Source organism: Bombyx mori, chromosome 22 (genome assembly GCF_030269925.1).
Source record: "Bombyx mori chromosome 22, ASM3026992v2".
Lineage (NCBI taxonomy): Eukaryota > Metazoa > Arthropoda > Insecta > Lepidoptera > Bombycidae > Bombyx > Bombyx mori.
In genome coordinates, this window is record NC_085128.1 from 14,481,858 (window position 1) to 14,502,695 (window position 20,838).

General features: G+C 36.4%; 1 protein-coding gene across 2 annotated transcripts; it reads left to right on the forward strand.

The window, feature by feature from the left end:
* Window positions 1-10,685: 10,685 nt before the first annotated feature.
* On the forward strand, window positions 10,686-18,029 carry LOC101738837 (L-dopachrome tautomerase yellow-f). Of its 2 annotated transcripts, XM_012689146.4 has the most exons (9): window positions 10,686-11,037; window positions 11,624-11,791; window positions 12,213-12,383; window positions 13,328-13,444; window positions 14,383-14,562; window positions 14,826-14,974; window positions 15,566-15,740; window positions 17,218-17,317; window positions 17,837-18,029. In XM_012689146.4, the coding sequence occupies exons 1-9, from the start codon at window positions 10,791-10,793 to the stop codon at window positions 17,919-17,921; spliced, it is 1,392 nt and encodes a 463-aa protein (XP_012544600.2). In that variant the 5' UTR covers window positions 10,686-10,790; the 3' UTR covers window positions 17,922-18,029. The 2 variants fall into 2 exon arrangements, with proteins under 2 accessions (XP_012544600.2, XP_062531021.1); XM_062675037.1 differs by having other exon boundaries at window positions 10,689-11,037; window positions 17,218-18,029.
* Window positions 18,030-20,838: the final 2,809 nt, after the last annotated feature.

Consider the following 20,838-nt stretch of genomic DNA (forward strand, 5'->3'; position numbering starts at 1 on the left):
GCAATGCCAGGGGCAGAGCCAAGCTGCTGCCTACCAATGCAAGCTTAATACAAGCTTTTGAAATTTACATCTGATTATATGTTTTTTTGCTAGTGTTGTGAGCCACACATACGGGCACCAACAGTCTGTTTTCGCTGTGAAGCAGTCATGTATGTCAGCGTTAGATGAGTGTGACAGCCGTTGAGCCGTTCACTGCTTAAAGGTAGTAGTAGACAGCATGGTTGTACATACCCACGCAAGCAAAATAATTGCTAAAAAATTGGTTTCATTTTAATAGAAGCTTAGTCTTTTTTTTATTGCTTAGACGGGTGGATGAGCTCACAGCCCACCTGGTGTTAAGTGGTTACTGGAACCCATAAACATTCACAACGTAAATGCGCCACCCACCTTGAGATATAAGTTCTAAGGCCTCAAGAATAGTTACAACGGCTGCCCCACCCTTCGAACCGAAACTCATTACTGCTTCACGGCAGAAATAGGCAGGGTGGTGGTACTCACCCGCGCGGATGCACAAGAGGTCCTATAACCATTAATTACGCAAATTATAATTTTGCGGTTTTAATTTTTATTACACATGTCTTTTATAGTCTTTTATAGCCGTAGATAAACTCATCGTGTTAATATTTTCATTTAAATATTTATCTTTAAAAGAATTCATCTACAACTGCTATGATTCAATTAATTAAAATACTAATGAATTTGCTTTACTGAAACAACTGAGCTACGAAAGCGCGCATGAAAATGAAGTGAATTGGACTCGATGTGAAATATTGTGAAGTACATCAATGTTATTAAGCTGAAACGGCCCTGTGATCTAGTTCACTTAGTTTCGATTGAGTTATTGTATGGATATTGTTATGAGTCCTGTTGATGTTTTGTAAAACTTAATTCGCCTTTTTTTTAAATAAGAATTGAGTTGATATTGGAGCAGGTGTCAATTTTTCTGGGTTGATGGAGCTCGATGGGGTTTAGTCGGTAGTTGGTTTTGCGGGGCGGGTCATGCGTTTTAGACGCAGCGCAACGCCTCGCGTGCCTTTCTCAAGGCGTCGTCTCCCGATAAGAAGTGGAAGAAGAGGAGGACTTTGGTCTTCCTCTTCTCCCTCTTCTTCTCTAGAGGCGCCGGAGTCCGACATAACCCGGTCTATTACCTCTCTCGACCGGGTATCCGTAAATGAATTCATCAGCGTTTTCTAAGTATTGTAGAGTCGACGTTATGTACAACTTTTTATCTTATTTGATCGGAGAAGCTTAGTTAGCTTTAGTACAGGTCGTTAGGTAAACAGTAAGCTTCGCTTAGAAATGAAGCGGGATGTAAGAAACCGGCTGTGAGGTGTGGGCCAATCTTCATCACCTCATCTTTAACGTATCGTAAAAGGCGACTAATGGATTCACCGAAGAATGAAAAGATTTTTTCTCCAATTACGGTTTCAGTATACACCGATGATTGAGATGTTTGCTTCATGTCTCAGGGATGGATCATATCATAAAGTGGATACCTGTGATGTGATACGTATTCGGTAGCCTAGCCTAGAATACCAGGTAAGCCATGAACTCGTCTGCTTATCTATACTAATAAAATTACGGGTCGTTTGGAACCTCTTCGGTTCCCTCTGTATTTTGTACCGTATGTTCCATGGGGAGTGCTCTGAGGAATTGTTCGAGATGATACCGGCATCTCGTTTTTACCATCGCACCGCCCGCCACCGGAGTAGAGTTCATCCATACTACCTGGAGCCACTGCGGTCATCCACAGTGCGTTTCCAGAGGTCTTTTTTGCCACGTACCATCCGGCTATGGAATGAGCTCCCCTCCACGGCGTTTCCCGAGCGCTATGACATGCCCTTCTTCAAACGAGGCTTGTGGAGAGTATTAAGCGGTAGGCAGCGGCTTGGCTCTGCCCCTGGCATTGCTGAAGTCCATGGGCGACGGTAACCACTCACCATCAGGTGGGCCGTATGAGCGTCTGCCTACAAGGGCAATAAAAAAAAAATTCCAATTCGTTCGCTTGCGGACTAAAGTCTGTACATGTACTTAATATGTGTATGTTTACTTCGAATATTAACTGTAGCTTCGAATATCTTCGTAAATAATCCAACAGAATACATGACATTGAGATCGTCTGATCTAAATTCATTTTAAGATGAAGGAATAACGTGTTCTAAAAACCAATGTTTTCTATTGTATTTAGGGTTAGTTTCATCACCATCCAAATACACCGCATCAAAGATTTTTTCATGCCAATGGAAAACTTCGAAATGCCAATTTTCGCCAAAATTCGAATTCCAAGTAGCAAAATTTATATGGTCGCCCTTTAATACATTACAAAAATAGTGGTATTATACATTGTTTTTTAGCGTCAAAAAACTATGGTTTTTTATTGTCCTTATAGGCAGACGAGCATAGAGCTCACCTGATGGTAAGTGGTTACCGTCGTACATGGACGTCGTTAATATTTATGTAGTGGCTAGTATGTCACCTTTGAGAGACCTTTATGCCCTTCTATTGCTCTTTATATAAGTGTCAGGGCGTGTTTTGAGCACGCACAAATAGGGACCACTCTTTTGAAGTGAAACAGTGACCCGCTCAAGCTGATTGATATGACATAAAAGATTACAATGCGATTGAGAATATAACATCAAATTTGTAGGCGGTTGACAGGATTCGCGTCGTGGTATCTATGGGAATCAGTAACTGCTAACAGTATAATTATATTTATCTCTGCCCGTCCGCAGAAAGAAAAAGCTAGGTATTTCCATGCGTTAGGAGCGTGTGTTATTATAATAGCATCTACGTATGTCTTTCACTGCCCTGTTGACAATTATACAAAACAAAAGTGTTAGTAAATATTTATATTCTATTCTATCTTAATAAAATTTACACACGAACAAAACGTATTTTAGATCGCCCATATGACATTGTTACATGATATCAGAGAAGTAACTGAGTAACAATAAAATTTAAGCAGTTTTTTTTTCGTACTTTTTTATTTATTTATTGCTTAGATGAGAGGAGGAGCTCACAGCCCACCTGGTGTTAAGTGGTCACTGGAGCCCATAGACATTCACAACGTAAATGCGCCACCCACCTTGAGATACACGTTCTAAGGTCTCAAGTATAGTTACAACGGCTGCCCCACCCTTCAAGCCGAAACGCATTACTGCTTCACGGCAGAAATAGGCAGGGTGGTGGCCACCCGCGCGGACTCACAAGAGGTCCTACCACCATTAATTATGCAAATTACAATTTTGCGGGTTTGATTTTTATTACGATGTTATTCCTTCACCGTGGAAGTCAATCGTGAACATGTGTTAAGTACGTATTTCATTAGAAAAAATGGTACCCGCCTGCGAGATTCGAACACCGGTGCATCGCTCAACACGAATGCACCGGAAGTCTTATCCTTTAGGCCACGACTACTTCATGAACTGTTCTTAATTTCAAATTTGTCATAATTCGATCTGCTGAAAAATCAGTGTTTTTTTTTTGTTTAATTAAAATAGGTTAATGCAATAATAACCCTCTTCGGGTTATTGCATAGGGTAATTGGGGAACGGATTGAGTAGTTCAATACAATACATCAAATATAAAGCGTGTAACGAATTGTTGGTTATCAACAAATTAAAGAAGCATTCTTCTTATCTGTTAAGCTCACTGTGGCCAAAGGACTGGAACGTGTCAAGACCTATCAATGCGGCCATCTTGGCAAGTCGGATGTTTGTTTTGTGTTCGCTATCTATTTTAAAGGATTAGGTACTCAGATTGTCTTCTTGTATATTATTTAGCTGCTAAAATTACTCAGTGTGAGAAAAGTTGAAGTTTTTTTGGCGAATAATAAATTTTTTCCTATTTATATTTTTAAGAATCCGACGGAATCAACACCATTAATTGTGACCATATGGTAACTCAGTAAAATGTACGAAACAAAACCATAACAAATATGTACATTTCAAAACAGGTCACTTAGTCTTAACATTGCGTTTCTCTAATCTAATCTAATCTAAAACTTAGCTACTACTCTCTCTCTCTCTCTCTCTTCGATCGCTCCCTCTCTGCTGAGGATCGTGACTCCGTCTGATTCCGTCAACCAGCTCTCTACATCAATCCCGTTTTGTAGCTTGGTGGAGTGCGTCGTTAACAGTTCCTCCGCTATTTGGTCCGACCATCGTTTGGGACCTCTAACCCTATGCATTTTTCCCTATATGTTACCGGTTACCACAAGGCGTTCCAAATTGCTGCTATCCCTCCGTGCAACATGACCAAAATACCGCAATATTCTTTGTAGGCAGGTTATGGATAGACGTTGAGTCTTTTCTATTTTTAACTGCCTGAGAATAGAGATACTAAAATATAATTATATGTAACTCTAAAATCAAAACAAAGATAAAATCAACGATCACCAAATATTTTTCTCTAAATTTCTACAGACATTAAAACATAAAAACAAAAAATAGAAATGGTCGCTTAACTTACAGACATTCTATTAATATTGTATGAGGAAGACAGTTGTGACATAGGAAATATATTAAGCAAGCGTTCATAGAAGAGCTGAATGAGAAATATGACGAAAACACGAGTGGATCATTCCATGACAAATCGACCGATAGTTCAATTTGCATGAAATTCGGTAAGAAATATTCTTTCATCCCATGACCAAGTATTTTTTTTTTAAATATCCAGTACAAAATGAAAAATTTTAAAATTTTTAACCTCCCAAGCTTAATATTAAAACTGTTCTAGTTACAAAAATTGACCTTGGTTCATTTAAAGATAATATTAAAAGTTTTTAAGAAAATACATTTTTCATTTAGATTATTCTATAAAACTATAAATATAAAAAACTTATACTTTATTTTAGCAAGAAAATTTCATAGAATGGCCTCTATCTGTTTTTAAAAGATACTCAAATTTTCAGAGAGGTGTTTTATTTTTGTTCCAAAGATATGAATAGTTTAACTATGAAACAAAAGCTTCTTATTTAAGGCGTGCCTTATAAAAAAGAAATTGAGGATGTGATTTTTTTTTGTTTTTATATATCTAGCTTTTAGTTTAAATGATTATAATAATAAAATACAAATTATAGTACTAAAAATGGATGAAATAAAATAAATAACTGAAGAAGAAAAAGAAAGAGTTTCTCCCTATGGCACGTTGCCTTGGATTTATGGAAATAACCCAAGGAGGGTTAACTTCAGGGGGGCCGCCGGTCACAAAACTAATGCCAAATCCCTATGCAGCGTGATGAGAGAACATGCTGTACCGACCCCACATCATGTCAGATAAAGGCAAGAAGAAGTTCATTAAGTTACTCTACCAATAAAAGACATCAATCAGAACATTTTTTTGATTGAGCACCTACTGTACACACATCCTTTTTATTGCCCTTGCAAGCCGATGAGCATACGGCCCACCTGATGGTAAGTGGTTACTGTTACCCATGGACAGCAGCAATGCCAAGGACAGAGCAAAGCCGCTGTCTACATACTTAAATTATTTGAAGACAAATCTTAATACCTACCACTCACAATAACTATAAAACATGTTTTTCAACTATTTCTGCACTTGAAGTAAGAAAAGCGACAGCAGAACAGAATTTTATATACCTTTTACATTACATCTTCTAATGCACTTAATGGTACGACAATAAATTCAAATTTGTAACTTTAACAAAAACCGATAGAAGTGCATCCTCGATACAAACGTATAGGGAATGGAATTCCCAACTTTCCTGAGAGCTCCGATATTGTTAACATATAGTATTGATAGTTGTTCAATGGCTTACAACAATGTTACCATGAACGTTTCCCTATGCCTGGAATACAGTTTATTTTCAAAACATTTCTTTTAAGTGAATTCTGTTTAAAATTTCCGTTTGTTGTGATTATAGATATAGGTTAAGAGTGTGATTAGAGTTACAGAACCGTAGTGGTTTTTAATTTTTAGTTTGGTTTATTAGTGATTTGATGCGCACTTTAAAATGTATTTATCTTTTTTCTCTGCAGTATTGAGTCAAGCAGACTATTGCGTTATCTTCCCGTAAATTTCTTAGCCGCTTTTTGCGGCGGATGTAAATGGGTCTGCTGCTGTTCTAAGCAACAGCAGAAACCAAAAATTATTATAATATATAGTATTTCATTATTTCTTTTATTGTTAGTACATTTCATTTCAAAGACAACATGCTTAAATCGCTTATGCATTTGTTATGTCAATTCATATTTGCGGTTCTGTAATATCCGAAATTTAATGGTGTAGTATATAATGATTACTACTGGGTATTCAAAGCTACAAACGTCCTGTCTGGGTAAGTAGAAAACTCTTAATGTACTTAAAGGCGTTTTTATAAGGATTTAAACAACCCCATTCTAGTAACCATGAATTATTAGATTCCGAAATTGAAATATAGTTAATTCGAATATTCCAGATACTATTAGCTCGATGATAATAAAAGAGATTTCGCAAAATTTGGACTCCAAGTGGACTACGTGGCTGCATTCACGTTTCGGTGTCTGTGGTTCCAGTAACACCAGGTGGGCAGGAAGGCTCGTTCATACAATAGGGCAATAAACCGTTTTCCAAATGTGGAGTCGTTTTCTTAATAAGTCACGCTTATACTAGCGTAAGAAGTATTTCTCATTTTGAAGGTGCTTTGAAATTCGAATTACTCTTACTAGGAATCGTGCAATCTCTTAAATATCAACTCAACACGATTAAAAATAATAATTGTACGAAACACTGTCACAAAATTAACGATCAAACACAGTAAATAATGCTCTCCAAGAAATATTTGATCAATCGCATGTCATCGTAAGTTATGGGGCGATCTTCAGGGCTTCGTACAAATGGCTTCCGATACCCAATGCATACAGATATCTTATGTTTTCTTAGGGAATATGAACGGCTGGAAGTGGCAGTGTATAGCTTTTATAATAAACTAGTAAAACCCGGCCATGAGTCTGCTGTTAATCGTTAAATGCATAAAAATAGTTTGTTTAGGCGCCTCACTTACCGTATTGGTTCTGTGATCAAACGCATTCAGATATTTTAGCAACAATCGTAAAAACTCTTTAATTAAGTGTATAAACGCACATGGTAATAGATGACAAATCAACACTGAAGTGTATTTTAAAAAAACTTGGATAAAATGGACATAATTATACTCCTAGATAGAGCCTTTGATTAAACTATCAATAAGGTAAGTCAAGACTCTAGTCTCTTTATTAATTAGAACCGCATATATAATTTCACTCAAATCAACCTTCTAGACAATGTTTGCTTCATCATATTCAATACAAGGATGTCCACTTCTGGAAATAGGCCTCCGCTAAAATTTGTCATAATGACCGGCACTGTGCTGCCTGTGTCCAGCAAATTCCCGCAATCTTAATTAGATGGTCCTGCTGCGGGTAGAGCTTTTGCGAGGTGAACCATCACATTACCGTTGTTCCGTCTGTATTAGTAGTTTTTTCTTATTTATATCAGTACGCATTTTTCTTCTTATAATAATTCCTATCCTGCAAAGCGTTCGGGCATATTGGGAGCGCGAAAAAGTGACTGAGTACCACCCTAACCCTATCTGTGCCACAAAGCAATTATGCGCTCCGGCTTAACGGGTAAGCTTGTCGTAATATTCCGTAACAATAAAACCTCAATCTAAAGAAAGCCATGGCCTCCTCTGCTTATCTATTATACAAAAAAAAAAAAACTACTGATTCATAGGATTCAAAATTCAATAGTATCAAAGTTCATCCGTTTTACGAGTATATCTTGTTCTTTTGTTTCACTTCTAAATAATGAAATTAATAATTCAAATTCCTATTTGCGAAGAGGAATAAATAATTGTTTGGTTATTTAAATTTGATTCCTCTCATCATTTAAATGTTGGCATTGTCTGATTTATTTGCAGTTTGGATAATTGTACCGACCCCAGTTAGCGGCATAAGCGAAGGGGAAGAAATACGCAATGTTTGATTTTCTGTTATTATTCTCTTTTTTACTTGTATCAGTGAAGATTACTTACTATAATTACTTACTTTATTAAACTAAAAATTCCTGTAAAATACTCTTCGAATTGTAACATAATAATACTGAATACATTACTTAATGTATCAAAACATTTTAATTTACGAAGCTTAAATCGACAGAACATTTATTTCAGTATTAAAACAATATGGAAAATGACAGATTTCTACTTATGACTAAGCCCTTAGATTTAATTAATTACAATAAAATTTAAAACATTACCAATGATAGTTCTTTAATTTTTTCCCTAAACAGAAACTATTATCAGAAATGGTTTTTAACAAATATCTAACTAATCTGCTAGGATTACGTATCCTTGTTTTTTAATGAAGCCAAAGCAAATAATTATATTTGTATCTTCCGTCGGTTGCTAGAATAGCTTCAACTGGTTTTCAAACAAGCTTCCCTCAATGATTGACGTCATCATCCTTGAATGACCATGACCGACGGCGCTCTCAACCGAAACCGATATCCATGTTGATTATTCTCGTACGATTTATATGATATATAGCTTTGCTAGGCACGATATTTAGTATTTGAGGCTCACTTTTTGGATATCCATAACAAATTAGAAAGTCTCAGCTAAGAGCCATAGAATATAAAACGTTCACTATCAACTGTGATATATAAAATGGATATGTTCATCAATAAATTTAGTCTAAATACACATTGATAAATAAACTTTTAGATTGTTTTAGTCATTCCAGTTTACACTTCGAAGTATTTTCTCCAAAGAACTTTATATCGTTGTTTACGACATTGGTCCAAGTGTAATATATTAGTACAAGCAATTGTGGTGTCAGAGCAGATACATCGAAGTTTATTCGTACAGCCAGCAGAGGACGTGACCGATCATTTGTTGCTGATCAAACATGTTTCACTTTTAAACGAAACACAGCTTAATTGCGTGATCTATAAGATTGGTATTACTTTAAACACATTTTGTCAACTTAACTTTTGGTCTGGTTTGGTAACTCAACAGATTAAGCGGTATCTTTATCTTCTTATTTGTTACTTCAACGGTACATGTTTAAATGAGAATTAGGAAGCTATTACATTCGGTAAGGGCGTGGTAGTTCTTTATGTAATCTATTCTATTCTATATGTTTATAACATGGTCACAGGAAACATCCACTACTAATTGCTCAAATGGATCTCAATAACAATTTAGTAGGAACACGATGGTGCGTGAGTCGTGATCGTTGTGAGCATGGATCTGCTACTTTGGAGTAGCAGCGCACCACGTTAGCCCCCTACTCTTGGCCGCCGCTGTCTACTCTGCAAGATTTGCTCGTGCCGAAGTCAGTCACCTTGAGCAGCCAGGTCTGCTTTGGAAGAAATGGGACAATCGTTAGCAAATCTCACCCCTCTCAGCTAAGCTGTCAAACTGGGAAGGCTTCTGGGTCACTAGCAATCTCTTCATCCTAGAAGAAAGCTCGCATATAGGGTGGATCATATATTATATTGATTAAACCTCAACACGTACCGAAGTCCGTGGAGGCTTTGAGGACATTAGAGGATGCAATCGTTCATTCCTTTTGAGGTGCCTGTTGAAGGTAGCTGCAAATGTTGATATAATAAAACCAGTAGGGTTGCTATGTTCAAGTAGAAATTAATGAAATCAGAAGTCATGAGGACTGTAAAATCTAAAAAAAATCTTCCAAGAATTATAGCACTCAATACTATCATAAATTAGAATTAGATAAAATACTCAAAACTGTTGTACTATTATTTCATTATTTGAGATTTTAAGTCACGACGCACAAATAGAAACTATTAACTTTTATATTCACATTGAATATAATCCTGTTCTAGACATTTTTATTGCCATTGATTTTATAGTAATTACTGTCCTAATAATGAGTTTAATACTGTTTAATACTATCATGTTTTTTACTACAACCTTCCAACAAATGTATCCTATATTTAATTTAACAATCAAAGCTAATAATAATTCTGTTTTGTTAGTCGATTTTATTTAAAACTAGCAACCCGCCCTCGGCTCGCTTCGCTTCGGAAACATTAAATTTTATTATTGATAGCTGAGTCCCGCGATGTTACCCGTGGTTATTGTCGTACCGCGGGTAACGCCGCAGGACGAAGCTAGTCTAAAAAAAGTAGCTTAAGTTACTCGTTATATCATCAACTACCTATCATTGAAATTTTCGTCAAAATCGGCCCAGCCGTTCCAGAGATTAGCCGGAACAAACAGACAGACAGACAAAAATTGTAAAAAATGTTATTTTGGTATATGTACCGTATATAATTATATGCATGTAGAAAAAGGTGGTTATTTTAATATTACAAAACAGACACTCCAATTTTATTTATATGTATAGATGTATAGATTACATATTTTTTATGTCTACACTATTCACTAGTACAGTATATGTACATAATGTCTTATGACAATGTCTACATACTAAAAATGCCTACAATTTTTTTTGCTTTTGATGAATAATTCGCAGACGTGTTTATTATTTTTAATGATCGTTAAAGCCATCCTTTTGTTCGAGCCGTTATAAATTCCAAACGTTTTTTGGTTCAACAAAAAGTCCAGTTGATATTCGGCGGATAAAAAACATGAGTAGCCATGTGCCGTGTAGTAATAAAATTCTTGTCAAACTGGCCGAAACAGGATTTGTGCAATAACAAATGAAGTTTTCTTTCATTGATATTGTCGGCATTAAAACAACACCCAGACTTCCCCGGACACTCAGTTTCTCGATCGACCGACTAGAGAGCAGTCGCAAAGAAAATATTTTTATTTAAAAATGCAAATTTTTTTTCGTATTTTCGTAGTTTTTGTCGGATATGCTTTATGTGAAATTAATGTTTATGAAGACAATTCTGTGGAAAATGATTCTAACGTTGAACACAATCAAGACATTGATAACGATTCAGAGTATAATTTGAAGGGGTTAAATTTTACGGAAAATTTCGATTACACTTTTATTAAAGGAAACGTCAAGTTAGAATATGCGTGGACTAATTGCTATTTTGATATTGGCGGTGTAAAATGTAAGTACAGTATCAGGTGATTTCAATCAATTTATGTGTCAAAATTTAAGGTCTCTTTGGGTCCCTTTCAACCGATGGTAAAACCAAACGATATTACTCGTGTCTATGAACCACGGTGTCTACCATGAGGTAAGTGGTATCGATGAGAATTTGTAGGAAACAAAAATGCAACTTACGCAAAAATGCTATAGAGCGAAATGAAATGAAGTTGATTAATTTAAGGCATTCATTGAGATGAAATTAAATGAAACATGGGATGAGAAAAAGTTTCATTAAAACGGTGGTTATTATTTATTATTATCTGACACTTTTTCAGTGGACTCTTTGGAGGATCCCGAGAAGCTATGTCCAGCGGCTTTGTTTCATTTTCCTACATTTGTGCACTTTCACAGATACTCAACAGTTAATAAACCACCGTTATTACACATTTAAACCTGAAGAAACACTAAATAGACAAAATAAAACAATTCACACAACTTCGCTCCTCGTGTTGACGCCAAAAAGTCTACAATATTGACAATTGCGTCTCCAAAAATAAATTTTAAATATAGAATTTCATTAGTTCAAGGCTTATTTTATATTTTAGATTATGACAATAGTGACGTAGCATTCAAAGAAGGCAGTGTTCATTTTGTTGAAGAAGAACTGACCGAAGAAGAGAAATTTTATATTAAAAATAATAACAGACCATTCGCGATCGATGGCGGTTACACTGGACTTGGATATTTCATTACAATCCCAAGAACAGAACCTGGTAATATATTTGACATTAATATAATATTTATTGCTCTAACCGAAGTACATACAAATAAATTATAGGCTGAAGTGGCATTAAGCAGGAGTATTGCTTGAAAAACAGAATGTTGTTGAGTAGAAATCGTTGTCTGGAAGATCGTGAGTGAAATTTCCAAAGGTGGAACAATGACCTCATTAATTGTTTTTGTGTCAATATTTTTAAGCAATGCATCATCGTTCGACATTCGAGACTGTGAATAGACATGCCGGAGTCGAATTATCTTAACTACTTATCCGACTTAATCTCGGACAACTAATCCAAAAGTAGTTTTAATTATGTCTCTTTCGAGCGAAAACCAATTAAAATACTCTGATTAAAATAATCATTAATATATCAAGATTAAATATCAAACATTTATTCACACAATGTTGTTTTTAAGGAATACCATCAACCATTAATGTCATAGGTCGTGATAAAGAAATATTCGTTAGTCCGGATTTTAAACCATTCGATAACAAGCAAGTCGACAAATTAGTTTCAGTTTATAAAACCTTCTACGATTTTTGTCAGAGACTATGGATGGTCGATACCGGATTGATTGATATACCAGGTAAGATTTAACAAGTACGATTCTGACTTAGAAGTGAAATCGGGGCTATTTAGTAATGAGGTCGACTTTTAGTACAACAAAATTTAAAAAAATCGTTTTAACAAGGTGATACTTTACAAAACTTGCATAAGGCCCGTCATGACTTACGCGAGTGTGGTGTTCACTCACGCGGCCTGCATACACATAGACACTCTCCAATCTCTACAATCCCGCTTTTGCAGGTTAGCCGTCGGAGCTCCGTAGTTCGTGAGGAATGTTGACCTACACGACGACCTAGGCCTCGAATCAATCCAGAAATACATGATGTCAGCGTCGGAACGGTACTTCGATAAAGATTTGCGTCATGATAATCGCCTTATCGTTGCCGCCGCTGACTACTCCCCGAATCCTGATCACACAGGAGCCAGTCACCGTCGACGCCCTAGACATGTGCTTACGGATCCATCAGATCCAATAACTTTTGCATTAGACGCCTTCCGCTCTAACACTAGAAGCAGGCTTAGGGACCTTGGTAGCCGTACTCATCGAACTCGACAAAGAGTTTGACGTGCAACGTAACCCATGAATCAGCTCGCTGAGCTTCTCGCTGGATCTTCTCAGCGGGTCGCGATTCCAATCTGGTAGTAGATTCATTCGCGAAGCAGCTGCTCTGAAGTTGTTAGGTCTCCTTCGGAGGCGCTCGGGCATATTTCTCTTAGCTCGATCACCCTATTCGTCCCTATGGTGACTGACGATGGTGTTAATAATTGTGGCTTCTCCGACATCTTCATATTATTATATTCTTCCTAATTTAACAAAAAAAAAAAACCTTTTTGTAATTTTGTAAAAAATAGATAATAGGAATATGAATATTTAAAAAAGAAACTTTTTTTTAGTAGAATAACATCTTGATTTGACTTTACGGTGTTGGGCTTAAGTAAAATTACGCATAAATTATTTTAAAGGTGCACGAAAACAAGTGAAACACCCTTCACTAGCAGCTTATAGACGGGGCACTGATCACTTGATATTCAGTTTTGACATAAGCCCTGCAGTGCTGATCAACGGTACAGCTACTGAAGGTAAGGAGTATGTAACCCTGTTATATCAATATGTTGTGGTGTTGAGCCATAACAGAGAGACACGAGAAAAGGTAGTTACGACAGGATGAATGGAATTAATTTGAAGATGGATTCCCAGACAGAAATTAGGGAGAGACTTGAGCAGAAAAAAAACAAGACAGCTATTGTGCTACTGTATTTCAGTAAGCAAAGATAGTAACGAATTTTTGGGGTAATTATTTGTAAATCATACCAGATATCACAATTTAAGAAATTTGAAACTTAGGCCTGCTGCTGGCTGCGAATAATATGGCGTTTGATCTTATAAATAAGGAATCCTTTGGCGCTAATTACAATCGACTGCACTTATTTATACACAAGTTACTCTTTCTAGGCTAGTTGATATCACACTCAGGTGAGTCATTGGTGTGGTGTTTAGATACTAAGATACTGTATCTTCAGTTACATGTAAAACAATATCAGTTATATTCGCCACTGGAGCCAGCACTATTAAAAAAAATCTTGCGTAAGTTAAATGTGGAACAGTTATTATGTACTTGGAGGAATTCCTTTTTTCAGTGAGATCAGTATTCGCTAATAGCAGTACCACCTTTGGCAACCACCTTTGAAAATAAAAGTTTATCTATAATTACAGCAGATGTATGTGATGTTTCATATAAATGTACATCATTATGTATAAATTTATAATATATCTACGTCAATTACTAAAATAGATTTGATTGTCGTTATTAGTCATCATCATCACAATTCTTTCCTGTTACCCTCTGCTGGGGTGTAGTAGTGCTCGATTCAAATGCATCCATTTACATCGATCTTGGGCAGTCTGTTCTAGCTCCTCCCACGTCATGCCCAAGACACCTAGCTCCTGCTCCGCCGAGCGACGCCAAGTTTATTAGTACTATTAGTAAATTATATTTTGAGCTACTCCTGTTTTTCAGGTCTAATGATATTAGGCGTAGACACTAGTCGAGGTAAATGTAATGACACATTCGTTTATATAACGGATCAAGCTACAGGCGGAATAATAGTATTTTCATTAGAAGACGCTGCTTTCACACGGCTCAATGTTACTGATTTAAATCACTTCTCGACGGATTCGCCGTACTTTGACTTCCCGCGTAAGTATTTCACATTATTTTTGCAAGCATACAATAGCGTTGGAAATTTTGAAAATATGGACAATTTCGAGTACGAAAGAAGTTTCACGTCATTTTCTATTTATTTGAAGAATTTCTGAATTCTTATTGCACGGTTAGAAATGGTTTATCTCATTATTCGCGTTGTTAAAGGCGTATGTGAACCTCTGCTTTTAATCAACTCTAATTATTATATAATTATTATTTCATTATTATATATGCTTAAGCACTTTACTGTATTATAGGAGTGCCAATAAACTTTATAAAATACACATTGGCATCGAATTTAACGACTGGAAGAGAACGTTTGAAGTCATTTACTGATATCATGATGTCTACTCGTGGATCTGAGGCTACGAACTTATGGGAAAGCGAACTGGAAAATTTTGATATCGTATGTTTTCAAATATGTATTTTTATTGTTCGTATTTTTCTTAAATTTTTTTAAACGCTGCATACAAACCGCAATATTTGCCTGTAAATTACATTGAATAGTTCACAATCCCGGGCGGCCGTGTGCTTTGCTTCAGAAAAACGCCTAGTGGTTGCATCTACATATGTATAAATTACTACATATAATCCTCATTTCGGATTGAACGACGAAGCAACTGTCATATAATAAAAATGAGATTTCAACATCATATTTCAACTTCTTTAGGGGCGTTGAGAGCAAAATTTTAATCGCAACAGATTCGTTACGGCTAGGGAGAAAAGATACACTTTAGGAAGAGCGAGAGTGAGAAAATATACGGAGTGTCTCGCGAACCACTCGACCGTGGAGAGAGGGAAAGGACAAGGCGAGCTAGGTCGTTTCTCTTATACACAACATTACCTATTACAAGAGAAATTTAATTTAAGGATGAAAAATGAAGAAAACCACAATACTACACAACGCAAAAGAAGTTTCACTTCTTTCACGTGCACCAAGTTAAACGCGCACCATTTTTTATGTACAACTAAGTTGATGGAAAAAAAATTGTTGCAGGATCTTTTTGAGAAACGAAAATTTTTGTTCTCTCTCAGCATGGGTACCAATAACCTAATATTTATTAGCAAAGCGAGAGACGGTATACTATGCTGGAATCTGGACACTGAAATGATACCTGAGAACGTCCATGAAGTAGCAAAGCTAAATTTCACTTCATCGCTTTACATCTCTGGTATAAACATTTAAACTATCAATTTTTATGACAGCATCTGCACTTATAAATCTGTAGACAGGACAAACCGCCAGAGCGTAGCTCGATAGGAGCTATCTCTTGGAGTGTACTCAGTGCATTGTCTAGTATAACTCACAATCCATGTTTGTGTGAACCAAGTAAACCAAGAACCAAGTAAAGTAGGTAATATTAAGAAATTCCTATTTACCAACTTAGAGTACTCTGCGATAAATATTGCCCGTCGACCTTTCGAAAGAGACCATCCGCTCATTTCGGCTTTGCAGAGTGGTTGTTCTCTTTGTCGCACAAAACACTAACAGCCCGATATCTACTTAGTCTGGCCATAAATACTGTTACAAAGGAAAACAAAAAAAAACTATGGCAAATAACATTTATTACTTTTACAGTGTGTTAGTTTAATACATAAATATAAACGATTTAAACTATAAAAAGCTTATTCAAAGTGGTCTCCATTGGCTGCAATACAGTCCTTTAAACGTTGAGGCCAGTTATCAATAGAAGCATGCACTCTTTCCATGGGAAAAATGTTCACTGCCAATCGTACGAACTGTTTTAGGGACTCCAAATTATCATGGCGTTTAGAGCAAGCCGTACTCTCTAAAACTGACCATAAATCATAATCCAGCGGATTAAGATAGGGACTAGACGACGGCCAGTCTTCAGCTCAAATGAAGTCCGAAATGTTCGTTTCCAACCAAGACTGCGTAGACCGAGCTTTATGACCTGGCGCCGAGTCTTGCTGGAAGAATCATTCTTGATTATTTAACATGGTGTTATTAAGGGGCTTCACAACCTTCTCAAGAATGGTATCTTGATACACTTGTGCCGATGTTTTGATAGCTTTTTCACAAAAGTATGGCTCAGTCACTCCTTCATAGCTAATACCCCACCAAACCATCACTGAAGTCGGATAGTGCCCACGTTGCACTCTGTCGACTAATTGGGAAGCTTCCTTAGAGCTTTGAGCATAAATACGGTCATTTTGTTTGTTAAAATATTGCTCAATTGTAAAAATGTTCTCATACGTAAACAAAATTTTTCTATGACCTCCCTTTGCGTACCGCTGCAGTAGTTGTTTCGATTTTACCACCCTATTCTATCTTTGTCGCACGAAACACTAACAGCCCGATATCTATTAGGACCGCACTCCACCGCACTTTCACGTCTGACAAACAATCTCTACTCACTGAGAAGATCCGGCGAGAAACTCAGAGGGCTACGTCTATGGGTTAGTACGCTCACCTCGTCGAACTCGTCAATTACGACGAAGAGTTCGACGAAGGCGGTGACCGGTGCTTGAGAGGGCTAAAAGCACAGAGTGATTCCAGAGGATTCGTCAAGACATTTTTCGGGCGACGGCGGCTTTGCGTTGCCCCGTCGAGGTCGGATAAGCAATTAGCGGCGGCCACGATAAGAGGGTTTTCGTGTATGATTAATGTAGTGATTCACATTGCAGATGTCCTAGTCGTTGGAGGGACTTTGAAAATTTTGCTTAACAGAAAGTTGAATTCACCACAATATCAGGATCCCGACCAATGGAACTATTACATGTACACGTATGTAAAAGTTTTTTTTTATATGATGAAACTTTTATTTTCTTATCTGAGAATCCTAGAACCAGATAGAAGTATAGAAACTACGTATTTTGTGCTCAATTTCAATAGCTTGGGTCTTTTCATTGGAAAACCACTTGTATTTTTCCTTTTCGCACCAAATTAGGACTATCTGAACCCATTTGTCTCAAATGTGGACAATCAATGTGGACAAATCAATGAAGATATCAGTGCTCGTGGCCCACCAGGTCTTAACTGGCTACCAGTGCTCCTGAACATCACAACGTGAATTCCTTCACTCACCTTGAGATGTCAAGTTGTAAAAAAGTTGTTCCGCCTTTCAAACCGAAACGCATGAGTACTGTGGAGTAGAACTAGATAAGATGGAGTAACTATCCGAGGTTTATAAAGGACCTACGATCTCAATGGCGATAACCATTAATGATCGGGTGAGCAGGTTCTAACTATAACGGAAAACAGAAAAAAAATTTCCTACAACTGTACAGTTTTTTTGTTTTTTAGGATGAGTTTTGATAGTGCTATTCAAGATACAGCGTGCTTTCAGAATAACAAGCATTTTAATTTATATTATAGATACTTTACATAGGAAAGTAAAATTTTACTATAAAAAATTGTTTCATGATTTCCTTGTTACAATCTTAAGTGTATAAGTTCTTGAGTACTAAGTCAAAATAAATAAATATTGGGTAAATTATTTTTTGTTTATCATTTTTTACTATAATTTATTTTATAATCTTTCATTAATGTCCCTAATATCCGTATAATATTATGTTCATGTTTTTTATTTTATTTTATGAATCACTCAACACGGTACCTGCTCTTGGATCGAAGCTAATGGACTGTACATGCTTACACTATTTTTAATTCTTTTTATCTTATTATTAATAAATAAATTGTTTTATTTTTAAACCAAACTTACAACTAGTAGGATGTATGTATAATATTAATTGATGCTTTTCTAAGAACAACATTAAAATGTTTGTAACTTGCACATTATAGTAACCTTGCCATAGTATAATGGCAATTAGAAAATGCATGAAATTAATTTCCACATAATCAAATATACATTTTCTCCGTCTACCTTTATGAATATAACCATCAGCATTCTTTCAAGCGTTTGCAGTCGAGGACACTTCTTCTAATTGCAAAGTTTCAATATCGAAATTAAAAAAGTAATTGTGAACGCAGACATCCATCAATATGCCGCGCCTACATCTATGCATTCCGCACACCGGTTTGATGTGTCGAGTGATAATTGAAAACATTTTTACTATAAAAAAATTTATCGTAGCTCAAGGTGGATGACGGCATCATACTTTAACATGAACATGTCGAGACGTTTGTGTTTTGATGTGTTATTAGTATTCATATATATAAAATAGTTAAAATGGCGTTGCCAAAGTGGAAACATTAAATTCAAATAAAACCTGCACGGTCTGCGATTGATAATTAAAACATCTTGCAAAAAAATTTAGTTTTATGAATTTTAAATTCTTAATTCGAAAAGATTACGTTGGCAGACAGTAATGTTGTGCTTTACGATTTTTCGTTTCTCGAATTTGACTTTTTTAATCTTAGTAAACTATTTAGGTTCCCCCTAGACCTGGTATGCTTATTCGCTCTAATGAACTTCATGACTTGGAATTTGTTGACCAGTTCGTTTATCTTGGCTCTCTTCTTTGTGGCGAAGGTGAGAAGCAGATAGCTAGAAGAATCCAAATGTCCAAAAGAGCGATAAGTAAACACACTGGGATATGGAAAGACCGCAATATATCCTGCAAAACCAACGTGAGGTTGGTATATCCCTTCTTGGGCTTCTCAAATTTCCTTTATGGCGCTGAAACCTGGACGAAGTGATAGGACAAAGATCGACCGCTTTTGAAATGTGGTATTGGAGGCTGATCTTGCGAATTCTATGGATAGCGCGCCGGACCAACTTATCCATTCTGAAGGAGTTTGGTATTGTCACAAGGCTGTCCGCTATCTGCTTTCAACATATTCTCACGTATTTCGGTCACATCGCTCTAAAGACCCGATAACTTAAAGAAGCTGATCGTAGTTGGTCAGGTTGACGGGAGATCAAGCGGACGCTCACCTACCCGCTGGTCTGATCTAGTAGAGACGCTAACTGGCCTTCCAAAAACCGTAGTTACAAAGACCGCCGAGGACAGGAAGACGCGGGAAAACATTGTGCATCGAGTGGTCAATATTTCAAACTAGACACGACCTTCAGCAATAAAGAGACCGACTCAGAAGAAGAATATTTAGGTTCCTCAAAGTCGTGCAATTCGTTTATCACTACTTGTAGTATTGTAAATGTATCACAATTCGAAGGTACCAAAATTTCTTAGGCTCTCGTATTTTCATATAAGGCCACGAAAACTAACAAGCATGGTCGAAATCACTTTTGACTTTAACCTAAAGGTATCCAACGCTAAAGACGCCCGGCGTGTCCATCGATGCGATTGTGCTGGTATTCAAATCCCGCAGGAAGGTACAATTTTTTCCAAAGAAATATCTACGAACTTCTGAGATATTCACAAATGACTTACATATTGATAGTATAGTATCGAGACACAATTAAACCAGCAAAATTTATAAATTTACATAATTGCTGGTTATCATAGGATATATTGAAAATCCTCGCGGGATTACATCGGCTTGAGACTTCAATCTCTTGACTCAAGCAACGTGACAATATAAGCGTTGCTTATACGCTGAATTTATCATTTAACAAACCGTTTTCGGTAAGATAGTTAATAGATAATTAACAGTCACCTATAAGCTTTAGCGTTTGGGGACAACAGCGAAGGGAAGATCTTCCACCGAGCGGGGGTGTCTCGTTCATGTAAGTACATCAGGAACACTCGCAAGCTTATCTTAAAAATTTCGCTAATGCAGTTATTTGTCAAATATTTCTGTTCTATGATACATACTGCTACAAGTTCTTCTCTACTTATTGCACTTGCAACAATCGGAAATTTTTGGTTTTTCAGTTGTTTGCAGAAACCTATCGTACAAATGATTGGAACTGAATTAGTAATAGGCCTTGAGCGTTTTACTGAGAAATTTGAAAGCATTGTAAATTTAAGTGATCAATAAAATCTGGAATTATTTATCCTCGACGTTGCTGTATCAGGTCAGGTTTAAAAGAAGACATTTATTTTCTAAATGTATTTATTACATTAAAAAGTGAAGAAAATAGATAATTCAGCTTATAGCGAATTTTTGAGCCATTAACTCTTTAACCGGCAACACCGTAATATTACGGGTACATTTGAACAATCCTCTATCCTCTACCTTCTATATTATATATTGTATATTATATATTATTAAAATATATGAAATCAAAATAAGTGTAAAATTAACTGAGTATCTAATTATCGCAAAAATATGATCCCTGATTTTTTATTGGCTGAAAAAATAAAACGCGCGCGGAGCCCGTAATTTAAATTCCTAATTGGATACAATTTTTTGGTTTTTACCAAAACTGAAAAAATCGA